Source organism: Oryctolagus cuniculus, chromosome 8 (genome assembly GCF_051225735.1).
Source record: "Oryctolagus cuniculus isolate XC-2025 breed Fujian yellow rabbit chromosome 8, ASM5122573v1, whole genome shotgun sequence".
In the NCBI taxonomy this organism is placed as follows: domain Eukaryota; kingdom Metazoa; phylum Chordata; class Mammalia; order Lagomorpha; family Leporidae; genus Oryctolagus; species Oryctolagus cuniculus.
The window spans coordinates 93,793,780-93,817,870 of record NC_142874.1 but is presented as its reverse complement, the minus strand read 5'-3'; the positions used below and the strand labels follow the sequence as shown (position 1 = coordinate 93,817,870).

At 37.9% G+C, this 24,091-nt stretch overlaps 1 protein-coding gene across 1 annotated transcript in view; it reads right to left on the bottom strand.

The window, feature by feature from the left end:
• The window catches only part of PPP3CA (protein phosphatase 3 catalytic subunit alpha), a gene marked incomplete at its 5' end in the record, with an annotated part of 329,756 nt that overhangs the window by 63,387 nt on the left and 242,278 nt on the right, over nt 1–24,091 (bottom strand). Inside the window, 4 exon segments of the mRNA NM_001082692.1 lie at nt 5,676–5,815; nt 12,239–12,384; nt 13,386–13,497; nt 23,442–23,566. Coding sequence (NP_001076161.1) covers nt 5,676–5,815; nt 12,239–12,384; nt 13,386–13,497; nt 23,442–23,566 — 523 coding nt within the window.

The following is a 24,091-nucleotide window of genomic DNA, read 5'->3' as shown; positions in this document are numbered from 1 at the left end:
TTTTCTTAAATAAATTTAATAAACAGTATTACTTAAATTCCCATTATTTGTGAACTACTTCTTGTCTAGGATATTTTAGAGTCTTTAATAACATTTGGGAAAAATAATACTTTTATGCTTTTTATTGGAAATAATAGTAAGCCACAAACTGTTCAAGCTGAAAAGCATTATATTCATCTAGACATGCACAAACTACAGTGGTTTGTGTGTAAGCAGAGTTCTGAGCACCTTACATCTAGAGGGAACTAGAAGATCACTTATTTTCCAGCATTGACCACAGACACAATGATGACTGGTTCCACTGTTTAGAAAACAGTTTAGCTACAGTTAAAATTTAAACACCTAAGAATAATTGTGTGTTAATTACAGAGTTCAACCAATGGTACTAGAACAAAAAAATTACTAAAATGGATAAAGTATTACATTGTACATCAACCGTCAGGACAAGAGCTGATCAAGTCACTGTTTCTCATAGTGTCCATTTCATTTCAACAAGTTTCCCCTTTGGTGCTCAGTTAGTTGTCGCTACAGTGAGAGGTGCCATTGGGAGTAAATGGCATGGTATTTGTCCTGAAGTTATTTATAATCTAGGTAGGAATGCAGAATAAATACTTAAAATATTTTTAAACTATTGAACAATACAATACCCTAAAGATAAAACAGTACAAGTTTTACAGAGATACTATGAGGGAATAAAGAAAGCATTCCGATTTGAGAAGTCTTTTAGAAAAATACCTGTCCTGTGTTGGATGGAAAAGGAAATAATATGTGTGTAGATGGAAAGGATCAGTAGATAGAAAGGGATTGGAATTCAACATGGTGGGGGGCAGAAGATACAAAAAATGGTAGAAAAACTGGCTTGGCAGTACAGCAAATAGGTATATCAGATTCACTAAGTTTATTCTTTTATGCTTTTTTTCTGCAGCATATAAACTATGTTTTACATCTTAATTAAATCTCCCAGATTTAAGATTCTTTAACTATGATTTAGCCAGAACATGTTATCAAAGTGCTTTTCTATGCGTTTGTGTCTTGACAGCTGTTCTCCTCATGCCTTTTTTCTACTTTTTGGAAAGGCCTACCCTATTGCCACGTGTTAAATTACATTCTGTGATGCCTTTCATTCAAGTCCACCTTACCCCAAGGGTACAAAATTGCTAAAATATACTTAGGTCCTAGAATATATGTATCTAATATGTCACTCATCATGTTGAAGTGTCCATTGTTTATATATCTGCTCTCCAGCAGTAAGCGATGTCTTCAGAAAGGATCACTCTAATCATCTTCCTATCCTAAATGCTCAGTAGCTATCTCTGAGGTTCCTGGAGCTTGAGCTCAATTGCCGAAGTAGTCTTAACAGGTGCAGTCAAGTAGATGAGAGTTGTGGAGTTTCCTTTCCTCATAGGCATGCCTCATAGGCATCAACAAGCCAGAGGCAGGCAGCCTGCAATCCCAAGGCAAGCAGCTTCTGTCTCCTTGGTTAGCACGGCAATAGGGAGGACCCTGTGCGACCCTTCAACACTTTCTCTGCTTCTTGGGGCCTGGCAATAGTACTTCATTCTGAAATCCCTGGGGTTTCCTGGATGCTGTCCGGTACATTTCTACTCCCTAAACCCCACCAGGACTTGCTGACTTTCTTTCATGCCTATTTCAAATAATTTGGTTTGACCCGTTAGGACTCTAATTCTTCCTGCCAGAACTGTGTCTTCACTTGCACCTAGCTGTTGGCTGTCTCAAGAGTAGCAAACAATTTCCACTTAAGGTCAGTGTTTTACAGAAGTAAAGCATCTATACAGAAACAGGCACAAACCAGATTACAACTGGATGACTTCCCTCAAAGTGAATGCTCATAGAACACTCACATCAAGACATAGAACACACACCTGAACTTCAGAAACTCCTTACACCTCCTTTACTTCTAGCGTCTCACAGAAGGTAACCAGCACCTTGGTTTTAACCTCAGAGATATTCATTCTGTTAAATAGACACTGTTTCCATTTCTTAGCTGTTATGGTTACCGCTGCTTTGAGCAATCTTGCATGTCTTTTTTTGTGCATGTTTGCATACTATCCCATTGCATAGAAAAATAAGAGTAGAGCAGCTTCCTAATGTTCAGCTTTGGTAGTAACAGAGCAGCTGAATGTGATTTGGGGTAGAGGAGAGGTTGGATCATTCGGATGGCCATCTTTGCAGAATTCCAAGGAGTTTTACATCATGTCATATTTTCAAGAATGTCATTTTCCGTGCTGGCAAGGACCTCCCCTAATCACACTGCTTGTGATGTTCTGGTCTTTTAAAACTCAGTTCTGAAAAAAAGCTGGCAGAGTGGTCCCCTTAGCCCCAGTCCATCCCCAGTTTGGGTTAGGGCCCCCACTTCCTGTGTGTGCAGGAATATGTGTGTGTGTGTTTGTGAGTGTGTGTGTGTATAAGAGCCTGTACATGTCTCACAGTACTATTCACTTGCATTTTTGTTGTGTGTTTCTATTCATTACTCTATGCTACCTGAAGGCAGGGCCTCCAGGTTCCTACAAAACCTAGAACAGGACATACACAATCAGCCCTCAACTAATGTTTGTTAAATAGTTCAATGAGTGGATTCTCCAAAAGGATACCCATGAATGGACAGTATGAACTGAGGAGGAGAGGGATGAAGGACACAAACAAATTGGGAACAGGGAACTCAGTGGATTTTAAATAGATTAAAAATGAAGCTTTTGAAAACAGAGTGGAAGTGAGGGAAGACAGGGTGGTTTAGATGCTGGTAATTTTACAAAGAGTCAATAAGATGTGATGACTGAGTGGTGGTAACTGCAATGCAAGAAGAAGAAGGGAAGATACTTGCTAATTTGCTTGACTGGGAGACGAAGTGTAACAAAACCAGAAAAACTGGGATGGAAGCAAACAGTCAACCTTTTCTGGGAAGGCAGACTTTAGATTAAGATGCAAATGGAAGCCTAGATAAAAAGTGCAAGCATTTCAGCTCAGGAAAAGTGAGGAGAAGGGGCTGCATATAGATTCAGTGATCAAACCAGAGTTTCTAGTTTCTGGTGAGGGACCAACAAGTGGACAAGTGAAAGGTTGTGGCAGCAGAAGAAGCAGAGTCTGCCTGATGAACTAGGGGAGAATCAGGTGAAAAAGGAGGCACCGGAGAACTTCAGGATGGCAGGAGCTGCCAAGAATGTCAACTGCTGCAGACAACTTGGCTGGTGACACCTGAAGAGGAGAAAGATACAGACTGGTGATATAGAGGCCAGCAGTGATTTTAGTAAACTGCAAAATGGAAGCTGCAGCTTAAAAAAATAAGTTAATTAAAAATGACTGTCAAGGTGTTCCTCAGATCTTAAGAAGAAACTTGGGAATACCTACTTCAAGTGACTCATTATGAAGCTAGGTAAACCCAGAACACAAAGTTTGCATGATTCTTTGGAGGCAGAGATACAAACTGACAGCCTTAGCACTTAATCCAGCTGATAGTATTCTCTGGTCTACATAAAAATGAAAATGTTACCTCCAATATGTCACGATCTTCACTCATCTTTACAACCCAACAGTTGGCCTCTTTCTAGTATCTCAGTTACCTGCCTGAATGTGACAGGCATTTGAGTGTGCTAACTCTAGTCTCACTTTACAAATACATTGCTGGCATTGGGACAGAAACAGAATCCTTTTGGATTCTTTCCCCTCTGTCACATTTCCTATTTAATATAGCTCATGGACAGCATTAAATTTTTTTTTTACTGATGTATTTTTCTGAATAACTTCATTTTATTTAAAGCATGGATCAGAAAACATAGCAGATTGTTGACTGAGTGGCTATAAACCAGATAAAACATGTAAAATAAGACTGGGTGTTGCGGTTCGAAATAACTGCCAATAACTCAAATTGGTAATTGCCACTAAGTTTCTCACCTTTTCCTCTTCCTTGGACAAACAGACTTCTTTGCCATTAGTCGAAATGCAGTCTGTGAATTTACATATTCAGTTTCACACAAAAAACTGTATGTCATGACTAACGATCATTACCTATTGAACCTTAATGAGGAAAGTTTAATCATCATTTTCTTGAGAATGAAAGTGTGAAAACGTGCTTAATCCTCTAATAACCCAGTTGAGAGACTTTATTGAAACCAAGAGTTTGGATTTTGTTTGATATTACAAGCACGTTAGTAAAATAAGCCCATCACACCTTAGGTATGATGAGGGATTTAAGATCAGATTTGGGAAACTGAACACTTGGCTTTAATATACCTCAACAGTAATTAACTTTTCACTAAAAATTCGAACACCTTTAATGAAAGATTATTGCTAAATTAAATAATAACTGAAAAGAAATCTTGGGCTTTTCAGAAATAGTAGATCATGCTTCATCATTTCATACAAAACACATTCATCAGACTTGGTGCCCAATCTTCCAAAACAGAAGTATACTATACACTTTCTAATAGATGCATCAAGAACAATCTTATTTGTTAATATTTAGAATAAAAACTATTTTTTGGTGCTTTATAGTGTATGAGATTTTCTGTTCTCAATCACATCAGGAGATAGGAAAAAAAGGCAGCTTCCTTTTCCCCATAAGGAAAACTTAGTAAGTGCAATAAAATGTTGTGCTGCTGAACAGACATCTGATCAGTACCATACAGGATGCTACCTGCTTACTCGACAGACAGAAGAGAGGTAGCTGGATGTGTTTTACTGAGTTTTTTCCAGCCTTTACATAGCTTAGCTGCTGGGACTGGAATTGAGCAGTAACTTCAAGAAACATCAAGTTTGGTTTTTAGTAATTTTTTTAAGGGAAAAACACTATGCATGCTAAGATTTAAAATTCTCAACTTATTCATAACATCTTTGCCACTGGCAACTTTCACAAAAGCTGTGTGTTTAACAATAAGGAATGCAGTGAAACTGAGCATATCAGATACAGCAGGCTACAACTCGGGTGGCAGGTCATGAAAACAGTGTGGACATGCAAAATCCCAACTGTGTCACAGATTCCTGTCTGAAATGCTCTGAAATGTTATGGAATGGGAAAATCTCCAGGGGTCTGCAAGTGTAAAAATTCAAGTATTTTCAACTTGGCTGATTTCAAGGTGCTAAAAAGGTACCTGTGTACCTAGTAGCTGCTAATTTTAGCTTATCCTGGAAGCCCAACACTTAAAAATAAACTATAGGGATGATCTGAATATAATCTAATAAGCTAATATAAAGGTTCTTTCCTAATTTAAGCTATGAAAACTGGTAAATATTTTAAATAAGATTTCACAGTTGAATGAAAAATCAAGGCTGGCATTGGCTTTCTTTTCTTATGGTTCATGAAATAGAACAAATTTTCTACCTTCTTTAGCAGCATCTCTACCCTCACATCACATAACTTCCTATACCTTTTATGGTCTTCAGAAACCATTTATATATATATATATATATATATATATATATATACATATATATATGTATATATATATACACACACACACTTACATTTCAGATATTTATTCCCTTACTTATTTATTTATATTTTCATTTCACAAGTGCTCAGAACCCTTTTCACCAGACTTTAAAAGGGAATCTGCCATGTTTCCTTGTTTCCTAAAGAAGTAACCCAAACATCATAAATAAATCAAAGACGTGGACTGAGAAATTCAAGGAAAAATGTTCTGGAAGTGCCCCACTCTCACCTGTAGAAGTACGAACACCCTCGGACTGTGTTGTGAGTGAAGTGTTCCTGAGTCTTCTCGTTTCCAAAATCCTCCAGGGGGTCTGACCACAGGATGTCACACATCGGTCCATAAGCAGGTGGTTCTTTGAATCGGTCTAACTAAGAAAAATAGAAGACAGAGAGCAAAATACTTGGAATTCAGAACATAGAAGAAACCAGCACTGTGCAGTGTGCCCTGCAGAGTCCTGGGTGAACCTGACTCTCGCATTCTCTCCTTCCTTCCTCCCCGACCCATCCTTCTATCCTCTCCTCCTTCTCCACTTCTCCTGCCTTTTCTTCTTCCTGCGGAGCTCATTATTATCTGCCTGTATTCCTCCCTTTACTTCCTTCTTGCCTCTTTAAGGCTTATACTCTTAATGCCTCTTTTCCTTTCCTTTAATACTTTTATCTTCTTATTTCATCTATTAAATTATTTCAGCCATTACCGCCTAAACTGTCTCTACCTCTGCTTTACCTGTGGAGGAAATACTTCTGTTTCTCTCTGCGGAGATCCCTACCTCTGCCTCCACTGAACCACGACATAGAGGTCTGAATGAGGGGTACCTTATCATTTTAATATTTAACAATATGATTTGAGAACAGGTGGATTTCACTTGCTATTTGACATTCCGGATATTCATTCATTAGGGGCTATCTACATAACTAATTAAAATTCACATTTACTGTAGTTGATCTTACTAGATATGAGTAATGATAAGCAGTAAAATAACTCCAAATTCTGCAGGTCATTCTTCAACTCATCATTTTAAGTTTTTATACTTTACCAGAAGTATTCATGTGAAATCTATTTTCTAGCTCTGAGTGTTTAGAAAAATCATATCTCAATGTCAAAAACTGCATTTAGATGAAGCGAGCAATATAATACTAGAAGTAAAATTTCACCAGTAATTTTGTAACACTGAAACTTAATTTTAATTTAATTGTAATTAATTAAAGGATCTTCAATGAATATTATAGTGCCTCCAGGAAAAAAGACATGAGGTATCTTAAAATATAAAGAACAAATATGCTTTATATTCAATATTTGTATGTTTTTAGTTTTTATTGTTAACTGAATCTAAAAATGTACACAGTTATAAGTTATTATGTGATGTTTAGTAGAACAATAATTTTTTCAAATCAGAATAAACTTTTCTATCTGTTCAAATTATTATTTCTTTGGAAAATCCAGTAGAAGCGGGTGAATATATTAAGCTGGAAAACAATCAGATTCTCTATTTTTCCTGAGACATACAAGATGATGTAAGTAATGATTATGCTACACCACTATGTGTTATGAGTCATGTAGACAATGAAGCAATATATCACATTTTATAATACCCACTGAAAAGCTTCAGTAAGAACAGACCCTCTCTATTTCTACATCATACTTTCCATAAAATATCCAGTATAAGCCTAAATTTAAGAGATTTAACTAATTTTTTTTTTTTAATTTTAAAGGCAGAGTTAGACAGTGAGAGAGAGAGAGACAGAAAGAAAGGTCTTCCTTCCATTGGTTCACCCCACAAATGGCTGCTACGGCCAGTGCGCTGCACCAATCCAAAGCCAGGAGCCAGGTGCTTCCTCCTGGTCTCCCATGAGGGTACAGGGCCCAAGCACTTGGGCCATCCTCCACTGCCTTCCTGGGCCACAGCAGAGAGCTGGACTGGAAGAGGAGCAACCCGGACTAGATCGCGGCGCCCATGTGGGAAGCTGGCACCGCAGGAGGATTAACCAAGTGAGCTTGGCTGGCGCCAGCTCCGTAATTTATGTTTTTGAAATGATTTATCCAAAAAATAATGCTTGTCTATAAAATACAGAATTCTTTAATAACTAAAAAATTATTATTGGGAGTACTATAACAGAGGAGAGAAAGGCACTGCGATTATACATATCCTCAACTCAGGGTCTGGCAAAGCACCCAAAATACAGAATTTATTCTAGAAAAATTATGATACATGTACTAAAAGTTAATACCACCCACAGTAAAAATAAACAAATGCAAAATTTATCAAATAAAGTAACTGTGGTTGATATTCCTGTTGACAAACGGCAGAATACAAACCTAAAAATCATTTTATACCTAAGTGTAGAGTTTAATGATACATATGAGAATTGAACATGATATCTGAACCATGCCAAAAAGTCAATCCTGGGGACAGACAGCAGGTGATATTTAAACTATTTTCTTAGGGACTGGCATTGTGACTCAGTAGGTTAAGCCACCACCTGAAATGCTGGCATCCCATATAGGCACCAATTCAAGTCCCAGCTGTTCCAGTTCTAATACAGCTCCCTGCTAATGGACTGGGAAAACAGTGAAGATGGCCAAAGTCCATAGGATCTGTACCCACATGGGAGACCCAGATGGAGTTCCAGGTTCCTGGCTTTGGCCAGGCCTAGTGCTACCCAATGCAGCCACTTGAAGAGTGAACAAGCAGATGGAAACAGTCTCACGTGTGTTCTCTCTCTCCTCTCCCTCCCCTGTATCTCCCTTACTTTGTATGGGGATTTCCCTTTCAAGAAAATAAAATAAATCTTTAAAAATAAATGAATGAAATAAAATATTTTCTTAATTCATCATCAAATATTTAGTTATTCAAAAGAGATATTGCAGAAGATTTAATTGGTTGCATTAATGCAGAAAGAAGCCTTGCATACTTGAATTCAATGACTAAATTTCAGGATCAGATCTTTACAGTACTTTATACAGAGGGCAAAGACCAAAGCTTTGTGTACTAAAAAACACAAATGTGTAAGAGTCCTACAAAAAGGACACAAACACACAGAGTAAGAAACAAATAGATATTAACGTACTTTTGATTTTTAAAATAAAAATCATGCATTTATTTTCTAAAAAGGAAGTAAACAACATATTATAAGGGTATTCCGAAAAGTTCATAGAAATGGAATTAAATGATAATTTCATTTTGGTACAAAATTTTTTGAAATCCATGCATATATGTGGTATTCTAAAAGTCTGTGGAACACTGGTATTATGAAAAAAGTATGCTGTGGCACAGCAGGTTAATGCCCTGGCCTGAAGTGACAGCATCCCATATGGGTGGCCGTTCGAGACCCGGCTGCTCCACTTCCCACCCAGCTCTCTGCTGTGGCATGGGAGAGCAGTAGAGGATGGCCCAAATCCTTGGGTTCCTGCACCCTTGTGGGAGACCTGGAAGAAGCTCCTGGCTCCTGGCTTCGGATCGGCAGAGTTCCAGCCATTGCGGCCAATTGGGGAATGAACCATCGGACGGAAGACCTCTCTCTCTCTCTTTCTCTGCCTCTCCTCTCTCTGTGACTCTGACTTTCAAATAAATAAATAAATAAATAAATAAATCTTAAAAAATTATGCATGGATTTTAAAATTTTATTTATTTGGCAGGCAGAGAAAGCAAGGGAAGGGAGAGGGAGAGGGCTAGGGCAAGAGCAAGAGAGAGAGCAAACGAGAGAGTGCGAGCAAGAGAAAGAAGCCACATACAGAGCTGCTATCCACTGGTTCACTTCACAAATGCTCCCAAAGGCTGGGGCTTGGCCAGGTCTGGAGCTGAAAATGCAATCTAGGTATGCTACATGGGGCGTAGGAACCCAATTGCTTTGGGACATCACCACTGCTTCCCACAGTCTGCACTGTCAGGAAGCTGGAATTGTAGCTAGAGTTGGGAATAGAATGTAAGCACTTTGGTAAGGGTCAGAGGCATCTTAACAGCTAGGCTAAAGACTTGCTTCCAAAATCACCATTGTGAATCCACTTTTGAGGCAGATGTTTGGTGCGGTGGTTAAAGCTGCCACATAGGATGTCCGCATTCATATCAGAGTGTCTGAGCTCCTGCTGTGACTCTACTCCCCATCCCGGCTTCCTGAAAGTGCACACCTTGCAAGGCAGCAGGTGATGGCCCAAGCGGTTGTACCTCATATTTTTATACCTGGTAACTACAGCTTCGGAGTTTTACTATTGTAAATACCACTTTTTCTCTAAAAACAAATGAACTTTTAGAAGAATACAAAGTTCCTGGTAGTAGAGATTCATGATAGTGTATAGATATTCAAGATTTAATTATTTCCTTAGCATTTTAAAGTTTCTGTCAAGAAAAAAATATTATAGAAACAAAACTGATCCATAGCACATAAAATGGTTACTCATTTTGTGGTAATCATTTATAGAATTTTTTGAAGATGATGGCCCTATCTTTTCTATTAATTCTCTGCAGTACAGAACTTTATGAAAGTGCATTTTGAGTGAGTTATTCACTAATCCTCTTTTCAATGATGATACTTGCTAAGTTTCTCATTCCATCCAAACCCATAAAACTAGATCAAGACAAAAGAACAAAACATAAATGCATGTCCTTGATGCTCAACATTTTATAAATGAAGTAACTTCAATTATTTACACTTATACATATTCTATTTTCCCTAACCACTGTGGTAAGTTGTTAGCAGATTACTATTATGATTCATGGATACTGAACAGATAAACTATTTGATTTTCTTCTCCACTGAACACAATGGAAAAATACTACTAATAACTCAAGGCAGCTGACAAAATAAACTTATACAAGGTTCAACATACAGATTCTTAGGACGTAGCAGTACTGTGTTCAAAGTCAAATGGAAAAACAATTCATTGGCAGTCACTTAGAGAAGTGAGACCAAGGGGTTCTTCATAAGAATGGTTCTTAATAAGCAATAGCCAGAATGTGAATTGTGTCCATGATTATTCCTAAGACTTCCTGTACTTTTCTAATAAATTCTATACTCATTGAGATTAGTGCATGATTTTTTTGAAGTCTATCCATTTATAATACATTAGACTTAAATGAGTAAATATTAAATAGTATGTAGCTTTATACTAAAACTCAGGAAAATCTTGGGTTTCATATTTCAAATGAATTAATTTAGAATAATGTGACCAATTTATTGCTAAAAGTACTGGCAAAAGTGATAACAAAAGTTATAATCATGTCCATGTTTCTTCTCTTTGGGATACATTAAAGCATATTTTCTACTCTAAAAGTGGAGTAAAGAAGGTCCTATAACATCTAGCTTTCAAACAGTTTCCAATTATAGACAAAAACTTTATTTCAAATTTCAAAGAGCAATATGTAGGTGGTGAACACTAACAATTTCATGAAACTGTTATAAACATTAATGTGAACAAATTATCATATTTTAAAATAATTCCAATGATATTATTTTAAGATAACTTGAGAAAACATGTACAAAGATGAATCTCTTTGGGGATTTTCACACCAAGGAAAATATGTGGACCTTTTTATTACCCTGTTTGCTCATGTTTTTCTTTACATTGTTGTACTGATCGATTATCAACATAAACAAGGAAATAAAACATTATCACTTGTACTACAGGAAACTATCCTATATATCCTACATTTTTCTAATTTTTTTTAAAAAATTCACTTCTATAGCCAATCTAATTCACTTACCTTTTTGCTGGTACAACAGAAACAGCCAATGACAATTTAGGTAGAAAAACGCTTTTTAAAACATAAACTGGGGGCCGGCACTGTAGTGCAGGGGGTTAAAGCCCTGACCTGAAGCGCCAGTATCCCATATGGGTTCTAGTTCGAGACCTGGCTGTTCCACTTCTGATCCAGCTCTCTGTTATGCCCTGGGAAAGCAGTACAATATGGTCCAAGCCCCTGGGCCCCTGCACCCACATGGGAGACCTAGAAGAAGCTCCTGGCTCCTGGTTTTGGATCTGTGCAGTTCAGGCCGTTGTGGCCATTTAGGGAGTAAACCAGCAGATGGAAGACCTCTCTCTCTGTCTCTACCTCTCTGTGTAACTCTGTCTTTCAAATAAATACAATAAATCTTAAAAAAAAAAAACAAACAAAAACCCATAAACTGTTTTTCACCTAGGCACTCAATACAATCAATAGCTTAACATAATTTCCTTTTTAGACTGTCACTTAAAAGTTTTGAGCTGTAATGAATACATTTTTTTTTTTTTTGACAGGCAGAGTGGACAGTGAGAGAGAGAGAGACAGAGAGAAAGGTCTTCCTTTGCCGTTGGTTCACCCTCCAATGGCCGCCACGGCCAGCGCACCGCGCTGATCCGATGGCAGGAGCCACGTACTTATCCTGGTCTCCCATGGGGTGCAGGGCCCAAGCACTTGGGCCATCCTCCACTGCAAAAAGCATAATATGGACACATTTTTAAGGGTCAAGTTATGGTATTTTTCCCAAGGGCAAAGCAACATTTTTGAGATGATATATTATGGATATACAATGGATTGCTTGGAAAAGCCAATGGAAATAAAAGGCATGATTTTTAGAGACCAAATATTTTATATTTCCAATAACATGTCATATGGTACCATGAATCCTAAGGTGTTAGAGAAGAAAAGTATAAATATATCTTCCTTCCCAGGTAAAAATTTAACACAGAGAAGAGATTTATGGTTACTTCAATCATTTTAATTCAAAAACATAAAGTTAGTGATAAAGGCAGGGTATTATGTCTTCTACTTATTACTGAAGCACACCAAATGATGAGACCTGGAAGATTACAGAACTTACTTTTCTGATATCATCTAAGGTGTTAATCTCTGGAGACAAGCCACCATGTACACACAGAAACTGTTGGTTCATCAGGGCAGCCAGGGGAAGGCAGTCAAAGGCATCCATACAGGCATCATAGACACGTTCTGAATACTTTATTTTACCTTTTAAAGCACAATAGAAAGCAAATATTTACTTTATCATTTCACAGCTAAGATCATTTCACTAAATTTTTTTTATGTTTTCTTACCAAGCATTTTATTATTAGCATAAAACTACACATTGCAAACTTCCAAAACATAACCAAATAACACTTTAATGATTTGCATATTAGTTTCTATATCCAATGTTGTTTGTTTTTGTCATCTACCCATATTTCACATTTTCTCATAACTTTTTGTATAGCGAATGAGAGAATTTTTTTATATCTTCTGGCTGTTTATCTACAGATACAGCACAAAACTAAAAGATACTGATAATGAGATCAACAGAAAGATGGACAAAAATCTAGTCAGTAGTTCTTAGTGACTTTAAGAAAGATGGTAGGAAATCTCTTGAGTTGCTTTTAGCTCACAGCCTAGTGCTTTTCTTTTATCGATTTATATCAAATGTTTTAAGAGAAGAAATTAATGCTTCATTGAAAACAGGACTCAATTACAGGGAAACAAATTTCCGTGGACAACAGGGAAAATTAAGAGGAGGTAAGTGACATTTATACCAAGTATTCCCCACTTCTACGATCTAAGGAAGAAGTCATTTTCCCTTTGTAAAATACACTAGTGGCTCTAATCTATTGGTGTCCAAAAATAGAGGGAGAGTTCATTTGCTACTCTCCATTTGCTTCTCTTGAGTGATATGAGATGAAAACATAGATTTATTGTCCCCAATAGTAGTAATCTGACTGTATTAAACAAGTTAATCACTGGCTTCTTAGCATAAATTATGCCAAATAATAATTTATTTTATAGAGAATTTGTAATTTAAAAAGAAATGATGCATTCTCATAAGTGTCCATGCTTAGTCAGAAATATGGACAACATGAAATAGTGACACTTTAAAAGTTACTAACCTTCAGACAATGCATCATAATGTAACATGCACTTATGAATTAAAATGACTACTTAGCACACTAAGTGTTAAAGGAACAGGCATGAAATATACTTACATTCTTGTTTAAATGTGAAATACTCTGTTAGATGTCTACATTCATGATTTCCACGAAGTAAAAACAGTGTTTTTGGGTAAAGAATTTTCAAAGCCCACAAATACAGCACACACTGGGAAACATAAAAAATGATATAATTACTAACCATTATCTTTTTTTTTTTTTTTTTTTTTTTTTTTTTTTTTTTGACAGGCAGAGTGGACAGTGAGAGAGAGAGACAGAGAGAAAGGTCTTCCTTTGCCGTTGGTTCATCCTCCAATGGCCGCCGCGGCCGGCGCACTGCGGCCGGCGCACCGCGCTGATCCGATGGCAGGAGCCAGGAGCCAGGTACTTTTCCTGGTCTCCCATGGGGTGCAGGGCCCAAGCACCTGGGCCATCCTCCACTGCACTCCCGGGCCACAGCAGAGGGCTGGCCTGGAAGAGGGGCAACCGGGACAGAATCCGGCGCCCCGACCGGGACTAGAACCCGGTGTGCCGGCGCCGCTAGGCGGAGGATTAGCCTAGTGAGCCGCGGCGCCGGCACTAACCATTATATTCTTATACATTCCACTACTCACATATCATGAATCATGTGTGTTATCATGAACAAAAATCCCAAAAAGGTTAGGCCTTACTATGGAGGATATTGATAATCAAACAGAAAACAATGATTAGTACAAAACAAAGGTTCATCTGCACTTAAAATACCCATGCACTGAGGATCACAGACCACAAGAAAACAGTGAAGTACCTATGGTTAACAAAAGTAAAATTACATGGCCTGGGGAAACTTGGAAAGGCTATTTCAGAATAAAAGAAAAAGAAAAAGGAAGATATCTAAAATGAAAATATACCGGAAGTGAAAATATAATAACGTAAAAGTATAATTAGAAATGTTTAATAAATAATTCATAAGTTAAAAATCAAGCACTCTCTTTAAAGAGGTAACTATTGGGATAGGCATATGGCCTGGTGGTTTAGATGTCCCAGCCCCACAGTGGAGAACTTGGGTTCAATACCCAGCTCTGGCTCCTGACTTCAGCTTCCTGTTAATGCAGACCTTGGGAGGCAACAGTGATGGCTCAAGGAATTGGGTTCCTACTACCCACATGGGGGATCTGGATTGCAATTCCAGTTCCTGGCTTAGGCTCAGCCCAGCCCTGCTCAGATCTGGATGTTGTGGGCATCTGGGGAGTAATCCAGAAGACTGAAGTTTTCTCTCTGCCTTTCAAACAAATAATAAAATAAAAGTGATTTTTTTAAGAAAAAAATTCAGGCAAGAGAAATGGAAGAATCAGAAAGGAAGGGTAAAAAAACATTGAAGGCAAACCCCCAAAGCTCAGGCCAATTGGATTGCGTCTCTCCTTTCTCTCCGCGTACTCCCAGCCTTTTCCCCATCATTGCATCTTTCACTCAGTGTCTCTGGTATATAAAATCTTAAGCTTTTATTTTACATATAAATTTAATTAAATTGAAGGCCAAGCAATCTTACTAAACTTACTGCTGATAGCTTGAGAAAACCTTTCACAAACCTAAAACTCTCCAAACCTAAAACTCTAAAATTCTCTAAAACTCTTCCAAACCTAAAACTCTACCTGTACACCAAAGTTTGTGTGGAATGAGGGCTAACTATGCATTCACCAGGTCCAGAGTAAACCCATATTGCCACATCCCTCCTGGAATAAATGTTAAGATAAACTAAAATAATCAAGTATTAATATCCATTTCATTATTCTCGGCATTCATTAAGAATACATAGGGAACAGTAAACTATGCTTTGAAAAACAGGTATGCATTTTAGCCTCATAAAATTAGTGTCCTAAAAGTGAAACTAGGATTGTATGGATCCACAACTGACACAAGTCTGATTCTAGTTACTAAAATCTAAAACCAAAAATCACACAATATTTAGACTTTAAGAATCAGCTTTCCAACATGTGGAAGTAAAAGCTGCTGGCAACTTGTTTGCTGTGCTGCTTGTGAATAATCATCAGTCAGTAGAAAATACCACTTATCAGAAAAAGCATATATTGTATTGTTCCAACAAAATACCATCTCCAACAATGTAATTATGATTTAAGACAGCCAACACAACAGGTTGACATTAGATTATAAAATATTACTATGATTAATATTTAATTATAATTTCGTTACATGATTAGTTCAAATTCAGATGAATAGTGGTGTACGTATTTCTGAAAGATTGGCCAGGTAGCCTGAACAGTGACGGCTGAAGGACCATCATATACTGGTATGTGTAAGGTTCTCTTGTTATCTCAGTGGGTAGTCAGTGGCTCAAAGAATGTCTCACTGCTCTGCACTGACTTTTTTTTTTTTTTTTTTTTTGACAGGCAGAGTGGACAGTGAGAGAGAGAGACAGAGAGAAAGGTCTTCCTTTGCCGTTGGTTCACCCTCCAATGGCCGCCGCGGCCGGCGCACTGTAGCCGGCGCACTGCGCTGATCCGAAACCAGGAGCCAGGTGCTTCTCCTGGTCTCCCATGGGGTACAGGGCCCAAGCACTTGGGCCATCCTCCACTGCACTCTGTCTGCACTGACTTTTATAGCTACAGGTATGTGTTTTAATAAAAGGAGTCCACATTACTCAGGGCTGTCTAACATTTCAGAGGAGATATGATGATGGTAGACCTGTGGGCAATTCAAAACATATTGCTGTACCATCTGATACTAATATGAGTATATATACTTGTATATATATATATATATATATATATAATTTCCCAAATTTGCAAACTCAGAATGTCTAATATGAATGAATATATGAAATCTTTTTTTATTTTTTATTTATTTTTTATTTTTTATTTTTTTTATTTTTTGACAGGCAGAGTGGACAGTGAGAGAGAGAGACAGAGAGAAAGGTCTTCCTTTGCCGTTGGTTCACCCTCCAATGGCCGCCGCGGCCGGCGCGCTGTGGCCGGCGCACCGCGCTGATCCGATGGCAGGAGCCAGGAGCCAGGTGCTTTTCCTGGTCTCCCATGGGGTGCAGGGCCCAAGCACCTGGGCCATCCTCCACTGCACTCCCGGGCCACAGCAGAGGGCTGGCCTGGAAGAGGGGCAACCGGGACAGAATCCGGCGCCCCGACCGGGACTAGAACCCGGTGTGCCGGTGCCGCTAGGCGGAGGATTAGCCTAGGGAGCCGCGGCGCCGGCCTATATGAAATCTTTTAAAGTATAATTGCTGAAATTAATATATTTAATGCATTTTATTTATATTTTGGGGGAGAGAATTGATATATGTTTTTGGCTGTACTGTAGCTACTTTCTTGTAAGGTTTATTTCACTAACAGTATAATTTATATCAGTGAGGTGCACATTTTTAAATTACAGGTCAGTAGTTTTTTATAATTGTGTACTCCTATGTAGCTACTGCCCACATTCAGTTACACTGTAGCACCCGCAGGCTCCCTTTGCTCCCTTCCAATTAATATCTCCCTCTCGAAAGACAATCACAACTCTGATCTCTCTAGATCAGGTTAGCCTGTAACAATTTATTTTAAAGTAAATAACTCTCCAACTAAAACATAAACTTCATTTTAACCCCACTCAAACACTACCAGAGGAATCACTTTGTATTTTGTGTTAAAGATTTTCTACTGACATTCAGTATGTGGCTGTATTAACTCCAGTTTTACTGAGGCTGTTTCATAACCAAAGCCTCAAAAAATGATGCTAAATATTCCTATGTATCTATTTACATATTTTAAATAATGTAATATACACTTGATTTCCCTTGTTATTTACTGGATGTGAAACATCTAGCATATGCATTTAGGAAACATTAGCTCCTTTCTATAAAAGAAAGGAAGGAACTAAGAAAAGAAAGGAGGGAGAGAAGGAGGTGGGAATGAAGAACGGAGAATGAGAAAGAAAGCAAGACAGTAAAGCCAGCAAGCAACAAAGCAGGCAAAAAAAAAAAAATCCTGAACTTCTAAATTCTTGGCTCAAAATATCCTAAAAATATGAGTCCGGTTTTCACATTTTATTTCCTTCTCCCCTGTGGTAAGAATAAAATATCTTCCCAAACACCAAAGAACACCACAAATGCAACCACTACGGAAGCAGTGGCATGGTAAAGGAGAGGGCAGGCGTGGACGGCAGCGGCAAGCCTGCCAGCTTCACCCTCAACATCTGGTGGGACAGAGCTGCCAAGCACAACGCTGTGTTGCTGGCAACGATCTTGCCATCTATAGTCCTAACATTCTGGTGAGCTGAAGATGTTAGGGAAAATTATAACCTGATATTAAAGAAAAAAAAAGTAAAGTCTATGGTAAAAAGAAAATTTATAATCAACAGAGCGGTGAAGTCAGAATAAGGTTAAATAATGAGTTATCTCTGCCCATCTGGTGTCAGATGGCTAATTAGAAGCAAATGTTCTCCGACTTCACTGGTTAAGGTAGAGATGCAGCACTGTTACAGGGGCCTCTCTGCACAGCGAGATGTCAATGAGCGGCACTAATCACTTCCACCAACTCCACCCACCACTGTCTTTCCATCTTTTCCTCTTAATTACAGGACTATTGACAATTTAAAGTCAGTTCCTTTCCTTAATAGGAAAGATTTAGCATCCTCTATAAATCTGCATTTTTGTCACAGAGCTTTCTTCTATGTAGCAGCCTTCTCCAATAAAGCGGCATTAAGGATATCATTTTCTTCATCAGTTTACGGATAGGGGGTGCAATGATTTACAATGTGACTTATATTTTTAATTTAATTTAATACTTAATCAATTAATACTTTTAATTTAATTTAATTTATTCCCAGTAAAGGATATTAAAATATGACAGAAAGAAGTTAAGAAAGAAAAGAAACTACCACATTAGCATTATATCAATCAGCTCTTTGAAGTAGAACTACCTGTGCTGTGAAATCGCCATCCAAAGTGCTGCCTGTCAATCACTGGACAATTAAATGAAGGCTGTGCATTGGTTGGGAGCAGAGCCAAATGCCTGAAATGTCAAATGCAGCTCCTGGAAGACATCATTTGCCTGGTCTGACAAGCATGCAGAGAGGCAGCAGTGCAATAGCAACGCATGGTAAAGACAACTGGCTACACGCACGCGGACAGCCAATTTCTTCCTCGTGTTTATGGCACTATTCTGTCACCTAACACTGCTTGCTGTACTGCCTGCTTATGATTCTCAGGCAGCAGCACCGGGCACTGGCTGACTTGTCGTGGTTCATTTTGTTGTATGAGTTCACAGCTAATAAACAGGACAACTCTTCACACTTAAACGAGCTTGAGGCCTGAGGTGAGATATGGATGTAAGTGAGCGTAATAGTGAATGGCCAGAGAGACAGCTGGAGGAATGAAATAGAAACAAACAGCTATGCATGCTTGTCTGCGGTTCTGTTTCTGTCTTCATGGAGACACACACTCAGTCATGGACATACATACACATATGCTGGATCAAAGAGATCAGGTAGTGAGCGCAATGCGGTCATCGAAAGAGGAGTATTTAGTGTAAGACAAATTATTACTCAAGGCAAGACTACCTCTTTCATCATTACTCAAAAGCCTGCTTGTTTCACTGGGGCTAACTGTGTAGGAAATGATTTCTGATCTTGGCAAAAAAAGATGATTGGAGGGAGTGGGGAGGGTGCATAAAATGGGTTCTATGTACTGCCCAGAGCACATTACCTACTGCCTGTAAATACACCCACCAGACTCTATTAGAAATCCAAACCTAGTCTTCAAAGGTGATTTGGTAAAAATTAAACTTAAGTGCTCCCCTTTGCCCAGAGGATAGCTGAAGGAGAATACCAGCAGTGGAGCTGTGAATTATTGAAATGAATCAAGAATTTTTGGAAACCTGGTAGGATAAAACCTGCTGGAAAATTGAGCCCTTATTTTAGGATTTTTTTAAATCGGCAGTATTTTACTCACAGAGCATTTTTTATATTCAATGCTTTGAACTTCGGATAACACAGGTGGGGAGATGGCTGTGTGTGACTACATGCATGGGTGAATGTAACAGCACGTCTCAATTTTTACATTACTGACGTGCATTTCTGGCAGCACTTCTTGATACATCTAAGGAACATGGGTTGTGCATACCTGCAGGGTTGCTGAGGTAATGGAAAGAGCACGGCTTTGAACCCCAGCACCTATTCACTATGTGTGTGACCCTTTCTGAGCCTTGCTTTCCACACCTCTAAAAGGAAGGGGTTTACAGTGTTCCTTCCAGAGTTGAGGAACAAATGAGATAATCTCTACCATGCAAACAATGGCGTTCACAGCATGCAAACAACATCAGCCTCCTCAATCCATAATAAACATTCTCAAGGGCTTCCCAGGAAGTGTATTTTATACAAATGTCTCTATAAAATACAACAATGTCGCTGAGCCCCTCAAAAGTCACAGTGTAATAAAAATGGATCAATTATGTATGAGACATTTTGTCACTTTTGTATATATGCAGCAAGTTCCTAGGGTTGTTCTCTCAGAATCTTGGAATTTAATGAAAGAGTTATTTTTAAATGTGGTGACTTTGATGTATGCATCTCAGAACTTTTAAATGTCCTCTGATATGTACATTGATATATCATCAACATATTGTGATTCTTTTATCTTTGATCCTTTGCTTGGATTTCAAAAGGAGCTTATTATACAAAATATCGTAACTTTCATAATACAAATATCTATAATAACTGTGGACTTAAAAAAAAAACCCTGGCAAGGAATAAGGTAGTGATTTCTGCATTTCCTGTTCTATAAAGAAACAGAGTTCACATTTTTCAAAGGATAAAATTCAACTGGCCAACAGAAACATGAAAAATGTTCAGGATCACTAGCTATCAGGGAAATGCAAATCAAAACCACAATGAAGTTTCACCTCACCCCAGTTAGAATGGCTATCATACACAGATACATCAAAAAACAACAAATGCTGGTGAGGATGTGGGGGAAAATGTACCCTAGTCCACTGTTAGTTGGAAAGTAAACTGGTACAACCATTATGGAAGACAGTAGAGATTCCTCAGAAATCTGAAAATACACCTACCATATGAACCAGCCATGCCTTTTCTGGGAATTTTCTCAAACGAAATTAAATCAGTATACAAAAGAGTTATCTGCATCCCCTTGTCTACTGCAGTTCAATTCACAATAGCAAACTTATGGAATAAACCCAGATGTCTATCAACTGATGACTGGATTAAGAAAATGTAGTGGGCCAGCACCATGGCTCACTAGGCTAATCCTCCACCTGCGGCGCCTGGTCGGGGCGCCGGATTCTGTCCTGGTTGCTCCTCTTCCAGTCCAGGTCTCTGCTGTGGCCTGGGAGTGCAGTAGAGGATGGCCCAGGTTCTTGCTCCTGGCACCCGCATGGGAGACCAGTAGGAATACCTGGCTCCTGGCTTCAGATTGGCGCAATGCGGCTGGCGCACTGCGCACTGTAGTGGCCACTTGGGGGGTGAACCAAAGGAAAAAGGAAGACCTTTCTCTCTGTCTCTCTCTCTCTAACTCTGCCTGTCAAAAAAAAAAAAAAAAAATGTAGTCTACATACATTATGGAACACTACCCAGCCAGAAAAGAATGAAATTCTGTCTTTTGCAATAAAATAGATGCAACTGGAAACAATTACACTTAGTGAAACACGTCAGTCCCCAAAATACCAATTACATGTGTTTTCTCTGATATGTGGTAGTTAATATAAAATACAAAAAAAAGTATAAAAATGAAATGGACATCTTGTGATTTGATTGTTGTTTTTAGCCTTTGTTCAAACTGCTGTGGAACTGTGGTCTTCCTACTTTTTACTTGTTGATTATTATGGTTGGTGGTGCGTTAAGCCTGTGATTATAGAGTGGATTAAAATTATGTTTTTGCAAAAATTAAAGCAAGAAAAAGGAAGGCAGTAGGAAGGGGATTTAGGAAAGGAGAGGGAGAGGGAGGGGAGTGTGATTGTCTTCTTGGAAATTGTACTTATGAAACACATGAAATCTGTTCTATTAATAAAAATAAAAAAAAAAACAACTCAGAGGTCTAAAATCTCTAGGAAAGGTTTAGGAAATTTCAAATGACCTGCCTGAGGCTAAAATCCAGAAGCCTGCATTCAAGTAAAACGTCAAAGGTAAATAAAGACCATTATGAATAAGAAATGGTATAGTATCATTTACAGACAGAGCTGGTAAGACAAAGAAGGAGAAGGCCAATTTCTCGCATTATTTTCTGCCTATCATGATCTTTCTCAAACCTGGCTGTCCACTGGCTTCACCTATGGCCATGTTATTGAATCTGAATCCTTGGGATGTGAGTTCAAGTGATTAGGCCACTTTTGAAAAATTTGCATATACAAAACATCATATTCCTCTTTTTCTTTTCCATCTTGCTGGATGTGATATGGAGAGAGGAGGGTTGAAACTGGTGTGGTAACCTTGGGTTAATAGATCACCTTGGGAACAAGGCACATCAAAGCAACTAGGAAGCCACACCAGCCCTGGTTTGCCCATCTAAGATTTTTTCAGAGGGAGAAATAAATTTTTATCTTGCTCAAACTATCATAATGCAGGGGTTTCACTTAGTTGTTGCCGTCATCCTGGCAAATATTGGCTCTGACATGCTACATAGGTCTTAACAAAATTTGTACTAAATTGCCCTTTGTGCCATTTAGGCTGGCCAAGTAAGCCTAAGAACAAAAGCAAGGTTTAAAACATGCAGTAATGTCTTTCTCAGCACTTCTGCTCACCTCAGCTTCCATCCGTAAGTTAAATTTCAATTGCTCTTGGATTCCATCTTCCCCAACTATGCATGCTCTTAGCATTCTCTCACTTGCCTATATTACAAGAACATCTAGCTTCTATACTTCCTTTATTATAACATTTTAATAATCCATTCAAATAACTGAACTCTGGATGATCACCTATTCTAGGCTTCAGATTCCACATAGATTTTTATGGTTTTATTTTCCATTGCAGATTTAGGCCTCTGGAGAGCAAGGATGGATGTTATATTTATTCAAATTCTTCATGGTCACAATTATAGTTCATTTTATATGTGTGCCAATAGTTGCTTAACAAGTGGAGATATCAAACAGTATGCTTATATATGTTAACATACAAAGAGAGAGTATGTAAATGACTAGAGTTGAACTGAATTATCAAAACAAAAAAACCCATAAAAGTTGTATGATTTTAAAACAACTTTAAAGCAAAATCTGTTTGAGAGTGACATGCTTTTTGACATTAAATATCTCTTTAGTAAATAAGATATAATATAAATTAATTTATAGAATATTTTATATGATACTAAGCAACATATCATGTTGGTATGACACTTCTGCAAAGTTGATTTATTTCCTTCATTAACAATAACTGTTTTCCTTTTCATTGCTTTCTTTTGAGAGCACATATAATTTCAGCTAGTATAAATGAGCTCATTTTTTAAAATTGATTCTTATTTCAAACCATTTTTTAACACCTATTGAGCCTTTACATGTATGTCACACTGTGTCAGGGACTTGAGAACAGCAAATATATGAACAAAAAAGGTCCTGTCTTTATTCTGAATGCCATTTCTACTTCCCTAAAGCAGTTGCAGAGGGTAACTGGAGGGGAATCTCAAAGTTTTTCTGTTTTGTTTTAATTAATGAGTTTGACAAATTATTCTAGTAAGGTGACAGGTGCCAAAAAAAAAGACATACTACAGCATCTGTGAGTATACTCACTCAAACACACACACACACACACACACACACTGCTGTCAATTCGTAAAGGTAACTTTTGTCTCATATCTATAAGGCATCATGTAAATAGAGTCCTATTTATATTATCAACTTTGATTATTTCATTCCATGGGAAATAGGATTATCTAATATAAAATAAGATAAATTTTTCCATATTTGCAAATATGAAAAATACATAAAAGATAAAAATCTTACTATTAACCATTCATTTGGCATCTCCAAGCATTAAAAATCATATGAGAATTAACTGAAATAAGAAACATACTAGCTCACATGAATTGAGTGCACTAAAGCCCATCATTATAAACTAGAGATTCCACTAACGCAAAGATATTTATCATTCTTAGGTTACTAAGAAGCAATGATATGGACTTACTTCGATACTGAAGTACCCTCTGTCAACATAGTCCCCTAAGAAGAGGTAGCGAGTGTTGGCAGGTGATCCCCCCACTTCAAAGAGCTTCATCAAGTCAAAGAATTGTCCATGGATGTCCCCACAAACTGCAAGAAACAAAATTCATTTTATGGTCACATTATATTATGACTCTGAGTTAGATAATAAAATTGCAAAATTTTAAAGCTAGAATGGTATTAGATTAATTTTGGCCAAGATATTGCTTTTCAAGTCAGGAAAGTGAGACAGAAAAGCTAAATACTCTGCGTCAGATTCCAGGGTTAATTCGGGGCAGAACTGACTTGAGCATCCAGGTCTACTACTCCACAGTTTAAGTAACATGTGGAAAATAAAATAAATATGGTCATTTTTGTGCATTTAAAAATTCTATATGAGACACTGTGTTAACAAATTTATATACATTTTCTAATTTAATCCTAACAATGTCAAGGGTATGTTTACATTGTACAGATAAGAAATAAGGCAAGACGGGCTCAGGAATATTGGCATAATCTATTCACAACTGAGGAATGCAGAGCCACATCAAGTCACTGCTTCCTGAAGAAATGTAGACATACTTCATAATACTAGGCTTTATTGAACCTAATAAGTAATCAGTTATAACAAACATT